The 19,360-nt window shown below is 34.2% G+C and overlaps 1 protein-coding gene across 2 annotated transcripts in view; it reads right to left on the bottom strand.

Moving 5' to 3' along the window:
• Positions 1–353: 353 nt before the first annotated feature.
• Positions 354–19,360, bottom strand: part of LOC123259782 (bromodomain and WD repeat-containing protein 3) — a 70,665-nt gene continuing 51,658 nt past the window's right edge. The window contains exons 17-23 of one of the 2 annotated variants that reach the window (XM_044720468.1): positions 5,026–5,425; positions 4,706–4,939; positions 4,440–4,620; positions 3,385–3,544; positions 2,729–2,806; positions 2,402–2,668; positions 354–1,341 (exon numbers count right to left, since the gene is read on the bottom strand). In XM_044720468.1, coding sequence (XP_044576403.1) covers positions 455–1,341; positions 2,402–2,668; positions 2,729–2,806; positions 3,385–3,544; positions 4,440–4,620; positions 4,706–4,939; positions 5,026–5,425 — 2,207 coding nt within the window. In that variant the 3' untranslated portion in view covers positions 354–454. The remainder of the gene's footprint in view (positions 1,342–2,401; positions 2,669–2,728; positions 2,807–3,384; positions 3,545–4,439; positions 4,621–4,705; positions 4,940–5,025; positions 5,426–19,360) is intronic. The other variant, XM_044720469.1, reaches the window with a different exon arrangement.

Below are 19,360 nucleotides of genomic sequence, written 5' to 3'. Positions count from 1 at the left end.
TAACGATGAAAATGGAAATTCGAAGTACGAATAAACAAATTTGTTGAATTTAATGGATAACATCATAGTGTTGTTAAATATGTTGAGTTTCATTTTGTTGGTCGATTCCGGGTATTACTTTATGTCAACGAGTAGTTAGAATAACCTTTCCTTTTGATATATTGATCTCACTATGACCAGCCGTCTTCAAGAAGAATTAATATCTGAATAATCGGTTAGTCAAATAAACTGGATTGTTTTATGACTGGTGAAATCCTAGGTCAGAAAACTCCTATTACAGTATATATTTGTGTAGCGTAGAAAAGATGAAAAAAAGTTTCTTATACGACTACAATACTAAAAGCCAAAAACAATTAAAAAAAATTTTATTTTATTGATATTGACAAAACATATATAAAGTTTTGGCCTGCATATTTAAATATTGATAGATTAACTTTAAAATATAAGAAGGCCATTATGGTGACTCTAATAAAAAAGCACGTGCTTTTGCGGTCATTTTTCGTACACGACCTCTACTACTTATACTGATCCCAGGTTCAGGTGGGCTTTCATCACTTTGTTCAGTATAGTCAGGTTTTTTTACTTTCCGCCTATCTCTTGAAGGAATAGATTCAGTTTCGTCACTATCTTCACAGTATCGTACACGTTTCATCCCTCTTCGAGAACTTCCTATTGTCTCTTCGTTATCGGAATCATTTATAGATATTCTTTTTCTTCGCCGTCTTCTTCTTCTTCCCTTTTTCTGCAATTTTATTTGTTTATTTCTTGCTGCAGATTCATAACTTTCAGAATCTCTACTATTTGAAACATTATAATTTAATTTTTCTGTGCAACTGCTATCTGATGATGTTTCTTCACTTCTATTTTTCGGAGATAGACCACTGGTATAAGATATTTGATCGGGCACTGAATCTGTTTCTGGAATTGCATGGGCTTGTATCCTTTCATTTTCAATATTTTGTGAACTTTCACTGGCTGTAGATTCATGCTGTTCAATAATTTCTTGATTTTCATCATTTTCATCACCATTACTCTCTGCATAATTTTTTAATGCTGATCGATTCGTACGAATACCTTTTCTTCTCAACCCTCTTTTTATGATAGATCCTCTGCTTCTTACAGACTTGATGATGTCATTTAAATTCTTATTATTGCTTAGACTAACTTCGTTTTTTCTTCGTAGAATAGTATGATTATCATCAATGATGTTATTGGTAGACGAATCAGATTCACTGGAATCGTTTTTACTTTTCGGGATATTTTTTGATGAAGCTTTCCTATTTCTGATTGGTCTTGAATCAGTAGAATGGTTGATATGACCATTTGTAATTTGAGATGGACCTGCAATGAATGTAAATAAATACTGTAAATTAATTTCAACTAAATAATATACCATACACTGAAAAATATTAGTATTTTATCAAAACAACCCTCACATGTAGGAAATAATTAATTCAACACTTGATTCTATCATTTTTATACTATAATGTAAATTAGAAATTTTTTTTCTAAAATATAACATAAAATCTCAAAGAGCATCACGTTGAAGAATATATTGTATAATTTAAGAAAGAAAACTTAAGCTAATGATTAAGATAATTGATTTTTTGTATTGATATTATTTAAAAAACTAATTTACTCGGATAAAAGAAAAAAAAAAGTAATAGAAAAACTGAGTTAAAAAAACAATGTGCAAAATAACAACCGAGATTTACATGCTTCAATAGCATATAAAATAAAGGGAAAAATCAATTAAGATACTTGAAATTAAGAGCTAAAAATTTCAGGAAATTTTTATTTGTATATAAGTATACCCGAGGCGAAAATTTAAAGCTTGAATCGAAACTTAGAAAATCGATTTGATGTTTAGATTAACCCTTTAATGTTCTGGAAGCGCAAAGAATCTCAGTGTGAGCTGTTAGGGGAGAGAGCCAATCATGGTCCGTTATGCGGTTGTGTGAAAGACGATTTAGTTGTGGTAGTGTGTCCATCTGTTCCTTTCTACTACTTTTCTGGCCCCCTCTCTAGGAAAAAGACTATATCTCTCTCACTTAAAGAAAAAGACATATGACTCGAATTAAGAGTGGGGATTCAAGGCCGAACATTAATGGGTTAAACTATTAAAATTGAATTGAATTTTTGGTTAAATACTTAAATAAAACTGTTCAGCTTGCTAGAGACGCCAGAGACTATCAGGATCAGTTCAGTTTCATCTTTAAATACATTTTCTATGGTAATTCTAAAATTACAAAACTCATAATCGACAGCTTTTTCCAGTTTCATTTTAGTTTCAAAATTTTCACCTTAGATACTTGATAATTTTTCTTCTCAAGACTTCAACAGCACAATAAAGACACAATATGAAATACGCCCATCTTACAGGTAATTTAAAATTGCTTACCTGACTCATTGCAGTACGATGTTTGTTTATTATGAACAGTTACTTTATTTTGTTTCTTATTTTTTTTCAAATTCACTTTTCTTTTATGTCCACTGTCATTATCATCATCATAATCATCATCATCGTCACCATCATCAGCATTATCGTCGTTATTATTATCATTATGCTCATTGTCGTCTTCATCATCAACGACAACATCATTATCATCATCATCGTCGTCGTCGTCATCATCATCATCATCTTCATCCTCATCCTCATCATCATCATTTGAATCATCATCATCATCATCATTATTTTTACGAACACCAACATCGCGGTCATTATCGTCATCATCATCATCATCATCATCATCATCCTCATCATCATCATCATCGCTTGTTGTTTCACATCTTCTTCTAGATGGACCTAAAATATACAAAATTGAATGAATGAAAGAATAGTATTTAGAAGGTATATCAGTTTAAAAACAAGAATAAACAATCTGGAAAACGGTTCACCCTGCGAACTATAATAGACATTCCGCTACTTTCAGCTCAAAGAGTACGAAAGCCTACTTTCATTCAATTTTGGAGCTCTTCATGCTTAGGAATACGTTTCGTATTGATTCTTACCTCTATGAGTATAAGACATAAATTTAATGATTAATTACTCAGAAAATGTGTAGTGAAACGATCTAAAATTATAGTGGTGAGCAATTAACGTAAATACCTTACGATGATAAAAATGAAAAAACTCTGGTATTGTGTGAAAATTAGTACCGAATCTCGTTATCTATGACATCAATCAAAATTTTCTCAAAAACCAATTCAGCTAAAAATTTAAGTATTTTACGGCCTTTTTTTATTTTTATGGGTGGCTATACACTTTCTAAATACTAGTTAAATATTGGACTAGGGCCAATCCACTATACTCTCAATTCACCAGATTCTCACACTCTCATGAAGTTTATCAAAATATATGATAGTTAATAATAGATACTTTACCAGCATTAGTCGTTAGAGAAGTCTTCAACTCTTTTGATGCGCGCTGGCGAGTTTTCATCTGGCAATTTTTACTCCGCCGTTTGTTTGAATTCCACAGGTAAATGATTCTCCGCATATGTTCTTCAAACATAGCTGATAACCTTACTGTCATCGAATATATCTAGAATGACGTTATTTGGTATATAAAATTATAAATTGGTTAAAAGATTACAAAGTAAACAAATTAGAAAAACGGTTGACCCAAAAGGGCATCCTTGCAACTTCCCGCTAATTCCCTACTTATGTGCTTAAAATTGCACTTATGACGTTTTTTAAGCTCAAAAATACAATTTATGTGTTATTTTGAGCACTCCGAGCTTAAAGAGTTAGCTGTTCTATGCTTTTGAGCTCTTCGAGCTCAAAAGTCTGATAAAAGTTTAATACAACACTATTTTTCAAATTTTCAACCTGCAATTACTTTTGACTGAATAAACCAATTTTTACGCGGTTGGCAGCATTCGATGTAGTTTTTCAAATCCTATGATTTACTTTTAAACACAAATTGATCAGATAGAAAATTTTAGAGAAATTTAAAAAACTCACTTTTTCCGAATTTTTTCGCCAACGATATCTCACGAACGAATTAATCGATTTTGACCGGCCCGACGGCGATCAACGTGATTTTTTTATGTTAAGACCTGATTAGTTTTTGGAATCGATCGGTATAGCCGTTTAAAAGTTATTCTAAAAAAACCACATTTAAAAAAAATTTGTTTTGTAGTTTTTTTGAGATTTCTCAAAATCTACCAGTTTGAATCGGTCTAAATTGTATTCAAAATCTAAGTTTGGTCAAACCCCACACACACACGCACACTATCGCGAGAATAGTCAGGAAAACTTCCTAGGACCTCAAAACGCCTAGATCTGATAAAAACTTAATTTTCGAAAAACGGAGTTCTTAACTTCCCGATTTTCGAAAATTTTCAATTTTTTTTAGCGAGAAATTAAAAAAAGTAGTGAATCGTATTTAATTAAGAAATAGTTTCACATATATAGCAGTAGCGTACGTTACTTACTTTTGATCGTTTGTTAGTGTTGTAGTTTTTACTGTTTGTGAAAATTAGCTTCATATCTTTAGCAAACTCTAAAGGTGTTTCATAATTACCCCCCAGTAAATCTTCTTTCACTGTTCGAAGATCCATTGGTGTATCTATTAATTGATAGTAATCAGGGTGTTCTAACCGATCCACCGGTTCTCTGAAAATAAAAGTATACACTTTAGTTAATTATATTATATTATCAAAGTAACAAATATCAAAAATATATAATCTACAATGATTACCTAAAAGGAAGAGAATCCTCACATTGCCATAAGCTTTCTAACAATTGTCGGCATTCGAATTTCCAATCTACGGTGTTTTCATTATGAGAACGTAAGATCCGATTGCTTAATGATCTAGATCGACTAGTAGAAGGCATTATTTTTTTATCCGGTAATTCAACTTCTGAATCTGAAGACTGATAAGTATCGACCAATTGATGATAAACAACTGGTACATCGATCTCTGTAGTTTCTCTGTAATGAATATAAATACGGGTGATGTTTAAAAAAAAAAGTATTAATTAATGCAAGGTTTCGTACGTGAGAAAAAATTTATTTACCTTATTATACGTAAACATAAATCGGTAACGATTCTTGCGGCTTTTACGATTTGACTATGAGGTTCATTGAATTTTTCAGCATTAGAAGCCAAATATCTAACATCAAATTGTGCGGATATGATTCTACGATAAAAATGGTTCTCCAAACGTGTTTTAATGGTCGACAAATCGATAGGGTATTCAACAACAAATGCATAAGCCGGATAAATATTGAGATCAACTGGAGTTATAAATGGTTCAGCTATAGCAAGTGACATTACTTGATCAATTCCACGAACTATACGACGGCAAGTAGCTTCTCTATCTCCCATAGGCCATTCATCGGGTTGAGGTTGATACAGTGTATTTTGAATTTCTTCAGGTAGAACAGGAACGGCACCCCCAATTTCAATAGGAAGTCCTTTATTGTTTAAAAAATTGATTTTTTAGACAAAATAATTTTTAAGGTGATAAAATGATTACGAAATATATATATATATATATATATATATATATATATATATATATATATATATATATATATATATATATATATATATATATATATATATATTAGACTGATTCAAAAAAATCGACTATTTTTTTTTTCTTAAATATATCGAAAATATTGTTGGAAATGATGAAAAAAATCCTGTGAAAGTTACAGCCCTTAATATTAATATTAAGATGTCCCGCATGGTAAATTTCAATTTCCCGTATGATTAACATTGGAAAGTTTGTTTTTTTGAGTTTAGAATTTTATAACTCTTTAATCGTTTATCAAAAAAGCTAGACTAAATCATTTTCTTGTGTAAAATTGAACGCTCTACAAAAAAGCTATCTTAAAATTTTTCGATAAACCGACGCGTTTTGAAGTTATTCAACTTTAAAATATAATTTATAATATTTTCTCATTTTTTTCCAATTTTTTGACGAAACTATCAAGTTTATCAAAAAATTTTGTCAAATTTTACAAATTTTTTGTATTCTATATTTTTTTTTGGTTTAACAGATCCTTTTATTTAACCGTCAAATTTCTAATACTGTCTTATCTTAATTTTTCAATAAATTCAAATTAATTTTATTTTCAATTAAAAATTATTAAGTGTATTACGAAGCTAGTTTCACAGTTAAAATCATCGAAGCGCGAAACAGAGAAGACATCGGCTGTACTATTTGTTCTTAATTAACCACACTACTATTCATACCATCAAAAAAGCTTCAAGGACGCCCTCCCTCCCTTAGTATCTGACCACCTCGCACTACAACGCTCATTATTCCGCGACTCGACGCTTTAACCGAACTTTTTTGATTTGGGTAATAATAACCCATTGTTCAATTGATAACTGTGAGTGACGCGGTGTTCTAACCTCCAAATTCGGACTTTGATTGTTGCTACAGTCGACGCTCTCTGTATTGGACCTCTCTGTATTTGACCGCTCTCTGTATTTGACCACATTCTTCCTCTGTATTTGACGATTTTACACAGCTCTTATGGATAAGGACGAGTCAAATACAGAGAATGGTCCTGTACGGGCGAGTCAAATACAGAGAGCGTTGACTGTATAGTTTATTATTGTTTTTCGTGAATATTTTTGGCTTGTATTTTAAATTCATTTTTTTGCAATTAATTAATTCATATCCGAGAATTCCTTTTTTATGGGTTATTTGTCCAATTATTTGATGAACGATATTTATTCTTCTTTGAATTATTTCGTAACTGAGTCCTTTTTTAAATGGACAAAATCGATTATAAAAAATGGATAAAGAAATTTATTTAATTGGTTTTCCAATAACGTATTGTTGGACGTAAACTTCCAACTTTTAAGGACGTTTTAGCTTTATTTTTCTATAATCATAAAGTACAAAAGTGTGGTGTTAAACAAAGTGCTTTATTTACTGTGACCGAGGTTCAAGAACAATGGAAAAAGGCTCAAATTCCTACTTGTGAGACTTTAAATGCCATCAATAAGTTATTGAGAATGTTCAAAAAGTGGCAAAGTTTGCAGCGTAGTTATAAACGGAGATAATCATTCACGCAAATCAAAAATGAAACTGTTTTTAAGAATAAGTTGAAGGAGTTATTTGATATTGCTCACACGAAAACAGCCAAAACCTTAAGTAAAGAGGGAAATGAATTTTTGCTAGCCCAGAGATCATCAGGTCGGCGTGGATTTATTGATAATTTTCCACTAAAACCTCTAACATATGAAGAACTGATGGAGGTAGATGAAGAAAGTATGTATTAATTCAAGCTTTTCACAAATATTTCATGTTAGTTGCTGATTGATTAATTTATTGACTTTAAAATGATAGAAAAAGAATTGTAAAATATGGAGATTTTTTACTTTTCGCATTAATTAGACAAGCAAGCACACAAAATCTTTATATTATTTTTACTTCATTAATTTTTGCAAAAAGTGTGATTTTCAGTAAAGTTTGGTTAAAAGTTTTTAGATGCTGCGGTCAAAAAGCAGTATAAAAAAAAATCACGGGAAAAAAGCTTTGTGATTTTTATGTTTTTTTACTTCATGAGCTTTCAAGAATATATCGAGCTATGAACATTTTTAAAAGTACGATGTTTTAATAATTTACAGATTCAGATGAACTGGTTGACAATAGTACCACCACTCCAAGCCAAGATAGTAACACTACTTCAAGCCAAGGTACACTAACAACATCACAATCAACGATAAGTCATGTTTCAAATTTCGAAGATGAATTATCTCTGCCAAAAGTGACTTAAAAAATGTCTATAATAACACCTGAACTTGTTGCTGCATTAGATCGCGGAAATGTAAGGAGTAGAAATGCTACTTATATCATAGCTGCAACTTTAAAGATTGTTGGATATGATCTTAATGATGTTAATTTAAGCTACAGTACTATTCAACGGGCACGTATATCTCTAAGAGAAGGTATAGCTAGAGAACTAAAGGAACAATTGAAATTGGATGATAATTACGTTGTTCATTGGAACGGGAAACTTTTAAGTGATATAGTTGGGTCTGATACCGTTGATAGGCTGCCTATTGTTTTATCATCATTTGGTGAAGAACAATTATTAGGAGTTCCAAAAATAAATTCTGGGACTGGAATAGAACAAGCAACAGCTGTACATTCGATTCTAGATCAGTGGGGTGTTAGTCGATATGTTAAAGCAGTGTGCTTTGATACTGCAGTTACTAACACAGGTAACATTACAAAATTTTTCTCATGACGTTGAAATAAATTTGTAAGATTTATACAATTTCGCTTAAAATACTTTAAGATCATTAACAGCCGAGACCAGTGATTGCAGTTTCAATCGGCTTAGCGAAACGAATGGAAATTTTGAAAAAACGTTTTTAGAGATAATAGATAATTTAATAAACTATTTTACCACAAAGCGTTTTTTTCAAAAATTTCATTCGTTTCGTGAAACCAATTGAAACTGCAATTGCTCTGCTGTTGGGAGTGTGACAGAGATAGTTCCGTTGAACTCCGTGAGAGCAAAGCGAGAAAAAGATGGTCTCGCCTGTTAACATAAAACTGAAAATTTTTTTTGTTTCGTAAGTTTTTGTGAGCAACAACAAGTTTAAAATACAATTTGCATTATTCCAATATCTCACTTGAATTTTATTTTTTAGGTATTTATCACGGCGCAGGTGTTGAATTAGAGAAATCTTTAGGTCGGGAACTTTTTTGGTTACCATGTCGTCACCACATGTTTGAAATTATTTTAAAAAGCGTTTTTGAAGTATATGGCCTAAACAAACAGGCCCGAACGTGCCAATCTTCAATCGATTCAAAGGTTTTTGGAACAAAATTTATAAATCAAAATTCAAAGCTGGTATAGAAGATACCGCTGTTGATCAAGCTTTGTCAGACATCACTGATGAAATTTTAGGATTCATTGGAGAATATTTGCAGGTAAGATCTGTGTTAAGTGATTAAGTTTTGTTGCATATCTTAAAAAATCGTTGAGAAGAAATAAAGCTTATCAACTTTATCGGTTCAAAAATTATTTGTATTTTGGTTCAAATTCATTCATTATTTATTTTCTTTTCGACGAATGGAAAATAATAGTTTATGAATCAATATTTTGAATTTTAACTTCTTTGCAGAAATATCATCCAAGGAGTGACTACAGAGAATTTTTGGAGCTGTTATCAGTTTTCTTAGGAGTTGTTCTAAAAGAAAATTTTTCGTTTAAAAGTCCAGGAGCTATGAGTCATGCTCGTTGGATGTCCAAAGCAATATATTGTTTAAAAATATTCATTTTTCGGGAAGAATTCAAACTCACAACTTATGAGATAAATAGCCTCCGAGAAATATGGAAGTTTATCATCACAAATTATATAACAGCTTGGTTTACAAGAAGACATTGAAGGATTTTTGCAGAAAGATATGAGTGATTTTGTATCAAAAGATTCTATGTTCATTTTTACAGCGTTTGATTTACCGTATGATTTTATGGAAAGAGATGTGAATTTTTGGCCTCTTGATGAAAGTTATAATGAATGTGTGAAGTTTTTTGATAAATTGACTGTGGTTAACGATCTAGCGGAACGTGGGGTAGCGTTGATCGAACATTACAATAAGTGTTTTACAAAAAATGAAGAACAATTGCAATACTTATTACTTGTTATCAGTGAATATAGGAAAAAATTTCCGAATTGTAATAAAACTACTCTAATGTCACAAGATTAAGGAAAAAAAAAATAAAAATAATTTTTAATTGAAAGTAAAAATAATTTGAATTTATTGAAAAATTAAGATACGATAGTATTAGAAATTTGACAGTTAAATAAAAAGATCTGTTAAACCAAAAGAAATATAAAATACAAAAAATTTGTAAAATTTGACAAAATTTCTTGATAAACTTGATAGTTTCATCAAAAAATTAAAAAATATTATAAATTATATTTTAAAGTTGAATAACTTCAAAACGCGTCGGTTTATCGAAAAATTCTATGATAGCTTTTTTGTAGAGCGTTCAATTTTACACAAGAAAATGATTTAGTCTAGCTTTTTTGATAAACGATTAAAGAGTTATAAAATTCTAAACTCAAAAAAACAAGCTTTCCCATGTTAATCATACGGGAAATTGAAATTTACCATGCGGGACATCTTAATATTAATATTAAGGGCTGTAACTCACAGGATTTTTTTTTCATCATTTCCAACAATATTTTCGATATATTTAAGAAAAAAAAAAATTAGGAAAACGGTTGACCCTGAAGGCCATCTCTGCAACTTCCCGCTAATTCCATACTTAGGCGCTTAAAATTGCACCAATGACGTTTTTGAGCTCTTCGAGCTTAAAAATACAATTTATGGGTTATTTTGAGCTCTCCGAGCTCAAAGAGATTGCTTTCCTATGCTTTTGATAAGACACTATTTTTTGAATTTTTAAACCGCAATAACTTTTGAATGAATAAATCGATTTTCACACGGTTGGCAGCATTCGACGCAGTTTTTCAAGCCTCACAAAGAAACTCAAATTTTGAATTGATCGCGCTAGGAATTTCGGAGTTATTCCGAAAAAACACTTTTTTCGGTTTTCTTTCGTTCACGATATCTCTCGAACGAATGAACCGATTTTGACCGGACTGGTGGCGATCGACGTGGTTTTTTGAGGTTAAGAGCTGATTATTTTTTGGAATTGAACCATAAAGCCGTTTAAAAGTTATTCCAAAAAAACCATATTTGAAAAAATTTTTTTTTCAGTTTCTTTAAGATTTCTCAAAATCTATTGATCTGAATCGGTCCAAATAGTTTTCAAAATCTAAGTTTGGTCAAGCCCTTTCGAATGGCACCAACCGCGATGAAATCGGTCAAGCCGTTCAAAACTTATAAGCGGTTCACATACTTTCACACACACACACACACACGCTCGGGGCAGAAGAGATACTGCTACCGGGCGCGTCTCCCCGAGCGGATGGGAAAATGAATGCTCGCTGTTCTTGGATGACACTTAACCTCTTAGTTGATGAGGTACAGCGGGTAGGAGCCAAGCAAAATAACCAAACAAAATAAGCTCCCGTGGACAAAACTCCCCTTTAATGGGTTGGTCACACTAACTGACCTAGCAAGACGATTGGTTCCTGCTCTAACTCACTGGGAGTGTCCGGAACCTGTATCGTAGTTTCCGACGATGCAGGCCACGGCTGATGTGAGCTTGCTCTGCCGAGGTGAAAGTTGCAGCAGTGGATCAGGAGCCAGCCACTTCGGGCCTTGATCAGGAAGTACGCAGTGAGTGTTAGAGATCGGAATCTTCACCGCTCCGAGCGAGTCTAGTCCGTCCGTGTATTCCGGGACTGACTAAGTGTCGGCTAGGCCTCAGGGAACTGGGGTAGGAGTACTATCTCCGAGGGTACACCCGTTCCTAGTTATGGCAACCCGCTCCACTCCGTACGATGCGCTGGTAAATCAAAAAAGTATGAGTAACCCACAGGAAACAAACAAGAGGGGAAACGGGCTACATGCCCAACAAGCAGCGATTGACGCAAGCGCTGAAATGAAGCGTTCGCAAGCGCTCAAACGCCTTGAAAAGCTGATCAGTGAGCTGAATGATTTCGTCCAACCAAAGGTCAACATTCACAAAGAGATAAAATCCAAGATGACTGGTGTAACTAACGCCCTTCAAAGATTTGAGAAGCTGGATGAGGAGTGGCGCTCATCATTACAGCGCATTTCTCATGCTACACCGGAGAAAGCCTGTCAGGCTGTCGTCGTGACTGATGAAGCAATGGACACCGGAGCTGAAGGTGATGGTGAATCAGTCGCTGAAGACAAGGGTGAAACTGACACAAGGCCTGGAAAGAGAAAGGACCGAAACTCGCCAGAGCCAACCGATAGTCACAAAGAAGAAGGACTTGAAAAAAAGCCCTCCCCAACGACTGGCAGGGCAGGTCGACGAACCTAAGAAGACGACTGACTGGGAAAAAGTACAGTCTAAGAAGGAGAAGAGAAGGCTAGCTAGAGAGCAACTCCCAAAGCAACCGCCGAAAGAGCCCCGGCCGGAACCTAAGCGGAAGAAACCGCGAAAATGGACCAGGCCTGACGCTCTGATCATCCGTCCGGTCGAGAAGGAGAAGTACACCGAAATATTGCGTCGTATAAAGCAGGCCGTCCCTGACGAACAGGTCCGCACAACCGTGGAAAAGATCCACAAAACCAAAACTAGGGACATGCTGATTACGCTCTCAAAGAAGAGTATCGACAAAGGCCAAGCCTTGCAAAAGACCATCATGGATATTCTTCAAAAAGAGGCCGAAGTAATCTGCAAAGGACCGCAGGAGACCATCGAGATCCGAGACATTGATGATGATACGACGAAGGAGCATATTCAGACTGCCCTGAAAACGGAAACCGGAGAAACTTGCGAAATACCACTAGAGGCCATCAAGATCCGTAAGGCCTACAGAGGTACGCAAACGGCTACAGTGACACTACCAGCAGCTGGAGCACAACAGCTACTGGAAGGAAGCGGCAAAATAAGGATTGGCTGGGTCAATTGCCGAATAAGAGCAACTAGAAGACCAGTCCAATGCTTTAAATGCTGGCACTTCGGACATGTTGGGTCCCAATGTAAAAGCTAAGTAGACCGGTTTAAACTCTGCATCAGATGTGGACAAGAAGGGCACCGTATCTCTGACTGTAAAAATCCTGCCAAGTGTGCAATATGTGCTGAGCAGCAAGGAGCAAAGGACGTGGCTCACCATGCCGGCACCCACAGGTGCCCGGTATTTCAGGAGGCGCTCCAGAAGTTGACGAACAAACAACCATGAGGATACTACAGCTCAATCTCAACCATTGTGAGGCAGCGCATGACCTGCTCATGCAATCCGTGCGAGAATTAGAGCTTGACTTGGTACTAATAGCAGAGCCATATAAACACCTGAGTACCCAACCCTGGGAATCTGATAGCGCATCCAAAGCTGTCATCTGGTCATGTGGCAAGCTCCCTTTCCAAAATGCAGTCGACAACAGCAATGCCGGCTTTGTAGCAGTATCAGTAGAGGGCATCCGCTTCTATAGCTGCTACGCACCACCTAGCCTCTCCATTGTTGACTTCACTGATTTTTTGGATCGACTAACTGAAGATGCGAAGCAATACCATCCAGTAGCGATAGCCGGAGACTTCAACTCCTGGGCAGTTGACTGGGGCAGCAAACATACCAACGCACGAGGGAAAGCACTACTAGAGGCCTTTACTACACTAGATGTAGTTTCGCTCAACAGTGGTGATACGCCGACCTACACCAAAGGTGACGCAAGCTCAATTGTAGACCTCACTTTTGTCAGTAATAGCCTTGCTAGAGGTGACTACAACTAGAAAGTGTTGGACATCTACACTTCCAGCGACCATCATGCGATATTCTGGGAAATATCAAACGACCAGAACCTCAAGAGACCAATCAAGCAGTCTAACATCGTTGGTTGGAAGGTGAAATCTTTTGACCCAGAAGCATTGCTAATAGCCCTCGATGGTGATCCGATCAACACCGGATGTGCAGAACAACATACTAAGGACCTGATGAGGAGAGTAACACATGCTTGTGATGCCAGTATGCCTCGTAAATGTGGCATAAATTCGAGACCTTCGGTGCATTGGTGGAACGACCACATCAGCGTCCTCCGAGTGTCATAGAAAGAGAAGAATCTCCCAGCGCGGCTATCAACGGCTCAACTTAGTGGAGCTGATCGCAGAGTACAAAAAGGCGCGTTGTGAACTGAATAAAGCCATCAAAGAGAGCAAAAGAAGATGCTGGAAAGAGCTTATATACGAGGTGGATAAAGACGTGTGGGGTAGGCCTTATAAGGTGGTTATGACCCACCTGAAAAAACAACAAATGCCATCACCTACGTGTCCTCAACTTCTTCAGAAAATCGTCACTGCACTGTTCTCACAGCAACGCAACTTCGATTACCAGTTGGCGCCAGGCGAACTGGACGACATTCCACCTGTCACTGAAGAAGAACTGCTGGAGGCCTGTAACCGTGTAGGGAATAATAAAGCGCCGGGATTGGACGGAATCCCTAATATAGCCTTGAAAACCATCATAAAGGCAGCTCCAACATTACTCCTCGACGCTTATAATGCATGTGCCCTACGAGTAGCTGGTGCCTTCCGCACTATATCAGAAGAAGCAGTGTGCGTCATTGCTGGAACCCTACCTCTTAGAGTTCTAGCAGAGGAAAGACGGGCCCTTTACCAACGAAAAAGGTCAACTGCACTGATCCCTGAAGAACTTAGAATTGAAGAACGGCAGAAGAGCATAGGCCGATGGCAACTATAATGGGATGCTGCAGAGAAGGGTAGGTGGACGCACCGTCTCATACCTCGGATCGACATTTGGCTTAACCGGAATCACGGTGAGGTCAATTACTATCTTACGCAGATGTTGTCGGGACATGGGTGTTTTCGAGAGTATCTACACCGCTTTAAGCACGATGACTCTTCGGAGTGCCCGTCCTGCCCAGGAGCTGCTGAAGACGCGGAGCACGTCTTCTTTGTATGTCCTCGTTTCGATCCACAGCGTGAAGAACTGGAGAGGATCCTGAACCAGAGAATGCAACCAGATTCACTAGTGGAAGCAATGTTGTCATCAGAAGCTGCCTGGAACGCTACCAACACGTTTGCAACAGAAGTCCTTAAAGACATGCGTTCCACCGAAAGAAAAAGAGCAAATAGCAGAAGATAGAAGGAAGGTAGTTAACACCTTAGCCACCAGAAGGAAGAGCAGTAGCTAGATCCTACCTTCACGAAGTAATGCCTAACGGCGATTTCCATGAGGGATTAGAGGAAAGAAGGAAAAGGGGTTTAGGGTTTAGTGAGTAGGGGCGTTAGTGTCGAGTTTTAGTAGGACGCTGCGTCGAGTCGCCACATATCCAGGCCAAACAGCTATGCCTAGAATCCGTAAAAAGGATTCCCCCCCCCCTAAGGAAAAAAAAAAAAAAAAACACACATACACACATACAGACATAGTGACAACCTCGCGGAGATAGTCAGGGAAGCTTCCTGTGACCTTCAAACCTCGAGATCTGATGAAAACTCGATTTTTGCAAAACGGGGTGAAAACAATAACTTCCCGATTTTTGAAAATCTTCGATTTTCTTAGCGGGAAGTTAAAAATAGTCGTTTTTTTTTAATCAGTCTAATATATATATATATATATATATATATATATATATATATATATATATATATATATATATATATATATATATTAGGGTGGTTCATTTCCGCAAAAATTTTTTTTTTTTCGGTGCTCATGCAAAATATTAATCTACATATAGAAAAAAAAATTCTTACCAAGTTTGAGCTCTTAATAATAATTTTAAGTACTTACAATAAAAATTTAAAGTTTTACCATTTAAAATGCATGTGAAAAAAAAATTTTTTTTTTTTTTCAAATTTCTAATGCTTACCCGGCTTTTACAATATTGCAAATCGGTTTGATGGACCTTGTGGGGAATTTCACACTCTTCAAAATAGCTGTAGAGTTTTTTTGTGTAACTCGCACTGGTTCACCGGTAGGAGTCGTCAAAGTACAGTTTTTGAAAAAAATATATTTTTTTTTAATTTTTCGAGCAAACCGCCAAAACTAGGAAGAAAAAAAGTACTGACTCATAAAAAAAAAGTTATCCAACCAATATTTAATGAATTTACAGCCATTTTTATACCGGAAAACGTAAGAAATTGATAAATACTAACTCATAATGTTATTTAGATTCATTTTTTTTATTTATTACCATTATATTTCCCTACACTAAGAATTTTTTTTAAATCATTATGATTTCTCACTCATAATAAATATTAAAACGCACAAATTAATAAAAAAACTACAAGAATAAAATTGTAACATAAATCTTGCAATTTTTCAACATTTCTGTCGTTTATCAAAAAAATAAAAATAAAGATTATTTAATTTTTTGTAACAAAATTCCAAAATTAGCAAAAAATTTAATTTTTTTCATTGTCAACTTTATTCACGCCAACTTTGTATAAGTAGAAATCATTCTTTGAAAAATTGCACCAAGCAGTCCCGAGATGGCATATTCTAATATTGCTCTAGTTAATTAGCATGATATTACTGTCTCTATTGTCTTTGTTGACAAATTTGATCCTTTATGACATACCTAACCTCAAAATAATTTTTTCATTGTTTTTTGTATTAAGTGATTAATCCGAGAATAAATTGACGCTGATACTAAGACAGAATAAGCCAATTTTTTAATAAACTATATTCAAATTACTGTTTTAATATCAATTTTTTGCTGTCACTTATGTTTAATGGTATATATCGTATTTAAATTAGTTCTTGATATTCTTCAGTATTTATTTGATTACATTTCGTTAACTTTCTAACCTAACTATTGCTCATTATGACTGAAGTAATTGGTAATAGGACATATAGCTATTTAGTTGGCTTTCAAATTAAAGAATTTAATTGTTATAAATTACCTACTTATTGTGACGTTATTAATTTATTTATGTATAAACATTTGACGTTAAAATTGACTATACGTATCAGTACTACCGAAGCTATCGATGAATTAGAGGCTATGTGGGATAAAATTGGAATTCCCACGACACTGAAACGAAATAGTATTCGGAAATTTGAAAAGTTTTATGACGATTACAAAGACATTAAGAAACGCAAATCTCTTAACAATCTCTCAGACAGTCAAAAGCACAAAGTGGAAAATTTCGTTAATCAAGTGAACAAATTATTCGATATTGCTGATAATAGTGAAGTTGAGAATCTTCCAAGTGATTTACAATTATTTTTAGAGGAAAGTCGACAAAATGATGGCAATAAATGTTAACCATTAATATCTAAGTTAAACGAAAATGCAATAGTACTTTCTGATCAATCAGTTTTGCAAGATATACAGGATGAAATACAAGTTGAAGATAACAACATTGAATTTAGTAAGTATAGAATTCTATTCACACTGATGATTGAATTGTCATTTCTGCATTCATAATAATGAATTTATCCTATTGTCATATTAAATTTCACACTTTTTGGCATTGATTTTTGCGATTTTTAGTAAATTCTGTCGTCATATCCTTAGAATATTGAAAAAGTTTAGAATTTTATTTTTGTTAAATAGACAAGTTAAAATATGACATCGGTACTGAAGATGTTATAATTAAAGATATCCTGGACGAAAAAAAAAAATACTCTACTACCCTTCATCGAAGATCATCTACAGGTAAAAATATTGTACAGTTTTTTACTAATGGAAAAAATTATTGCTAAGTTGTCCTTTGTTTCTCTCACTGAGTAAACAATTTTCATATTTTAATATTAACTACATTTCATTTTTTACAGAATCGGACTTCAAGAGATGACTATCATGAACTTTTGACGTTGAGCTACATTTTTTTAGGAGGTGTACCAAACAAAGGTATAAAATTTAGAGCTCCTGGTGCTATGCACCATGCTCGTTGGCTATCGAAAGCTATCTATAGTTTATAAATATATATGTTCAGAGAAAAATTTCACGTCAACCATTCAGAATTGTTAGCTTTACAAGAAATTTGCTTATTTATTGTTTTTTTTTATGTTGAAGCATGGTTCGTAGCAACAAGTGCTATTGAAGCTCCGTATCATGACTTAAAACTATTTCAAAATTTATTAGAGTATAAAAAAGATCACCCAAAAGTTGCAGAAGCTGCTTCAGAGAAACTTTCCAAGCATTTCTGGTACTTAAACGAGAATCTTACAGGTTTGGCGCTTTTTGATCAAAAACTATCCCGAGAAGAAAAATTAAAAATAGTTGATTCTATTAAAAACAAAAAATCGAGCAATAGTAAATATCCTCGATTTACTTTAGACAGGAAAAAGCTTGAAATAATGTCGTCTAAAAGTATAAGTGATTTTGTGACTCAAGAATCTCTGACTATTTTTGATAAGTTTAATTTGACGTGTGAATTTCTAGACATCGACCCTGATTTGTGGGAAACAGATCAAGAATACATTACTTGCTGCGAAACTTTCAAAAAACTTCGTGTTCTTAATGATACTGCCGAACGATGTGTTGCACTCATTGAAAAATTTAACGAGTTTGGTACATATGATGAAGATCAGAAACAATATTTATTATTAATGGTTCAACAATGTAGAAAAGACTTTCCAACGTGCGCCAAAAAACTATATTCAGCTTTAAAATCTTGATGTGTTTTAAATAACATTAGTAATTATTTGAAATTTATTAACTTGTTTTTTATAACTATTTAGATGTTTATCACATTTCAAGCATTTTACTCAATAACGTAACCTTCTGTATATTTTGATTAAATTTTTATTGCTTTTTTATGAATCCATGTGTTGTTTTTGTATTCATTATGAGTAAAAAATCATACTAATTTTAAAAAAGTTCTTAAAGTAGGGAAATATAATGGTAATAAATAGAAAAAATGAATCTAAATAACATTATGAGTTAGTATTTATCAATTTCTTACGTTTTCCGGTATAAAAATGGCTGTAAATTCATTAAATATTGGTTGGATAACTTTTTTTTATGAGTCAGTCCTTTTTTTCTTCCTACTTTTGGCGGTTTGCTCGAAAAATTAAAAGAAAATATATTTTTTTCAAAAATGATACTTTGACGACTCCTACCGGTGAACCAGTGCGAGTTACACAAAAAAACACGATGGCTATTTTGAAGAGCGTGAAATTCCCCACAAGGTCCATCAAACCGATTTGCAATATTGTAAAAGCCGGGTAAGCATTAGAAATTTGAAAAAAAAAAATTTTTTTTACAGGCATTTTAAATGATAAAACTTTAAATTTTTATTGTAAGTACTTGAAATTATTATTAAGAGCTTAAACTTGGTAAGAATTTTTTTTTCTATATGTAGATTAATATTTTGCATGAGCACCGAAAAAAAAAAATTTTTTTGCGGAAATGAACCATCCTAATATATATACTAGCTGTTACCCGCCGGCTCCGCTGGGCACTTAGCATTGTATTTAGAATTTAAGGGAATTGTATTTTTAGATCTAGACTTGAAATTAAATTCGAGTATTGTTTTGACTTGCACAGATTCCAAATTTCATCGGATTGGGCTGTACCTTTTATTCATGTGATTATTCTAGCTAATACTCATTGTAACTTTCAATGTGCAATCACTATAACATTCTCGTGGCTTTCTTCCAAAAATGAATAATAATTAACATAAAGAAAAAAATTTGAAATAAGCATTGAAAGTTTCAGTTAAAGTGATCGCAGGTCTCATAAGTGAAGTTGAAATCGGCCTAGCTTAAAGTGCGACGAATTTTGCTGTTATCTATGATTTTATCAAATTTTATATCTGTAGGAACAGTATTTGAAGAATGTAAATTTTTTTACA

This window comes from Cotesia glomerata, linkage group LG2, assembly GCF_020080835.1.
Source record: "Cotesia glomerata isolate CgM1 linkage group LG2, MPM_Cglom_v2.3, whole genome shotgun sequence".
Classification (NCBI taxonomy): Eukaryota; Metazoa; Arthropoda; class Insecta; order Hymenoptera; family Braconidae; genus Cotesia; species Cotesia glomerata.
This window is presented reverse-complemented; position numbering and strand designations above follow the sequence as displayed.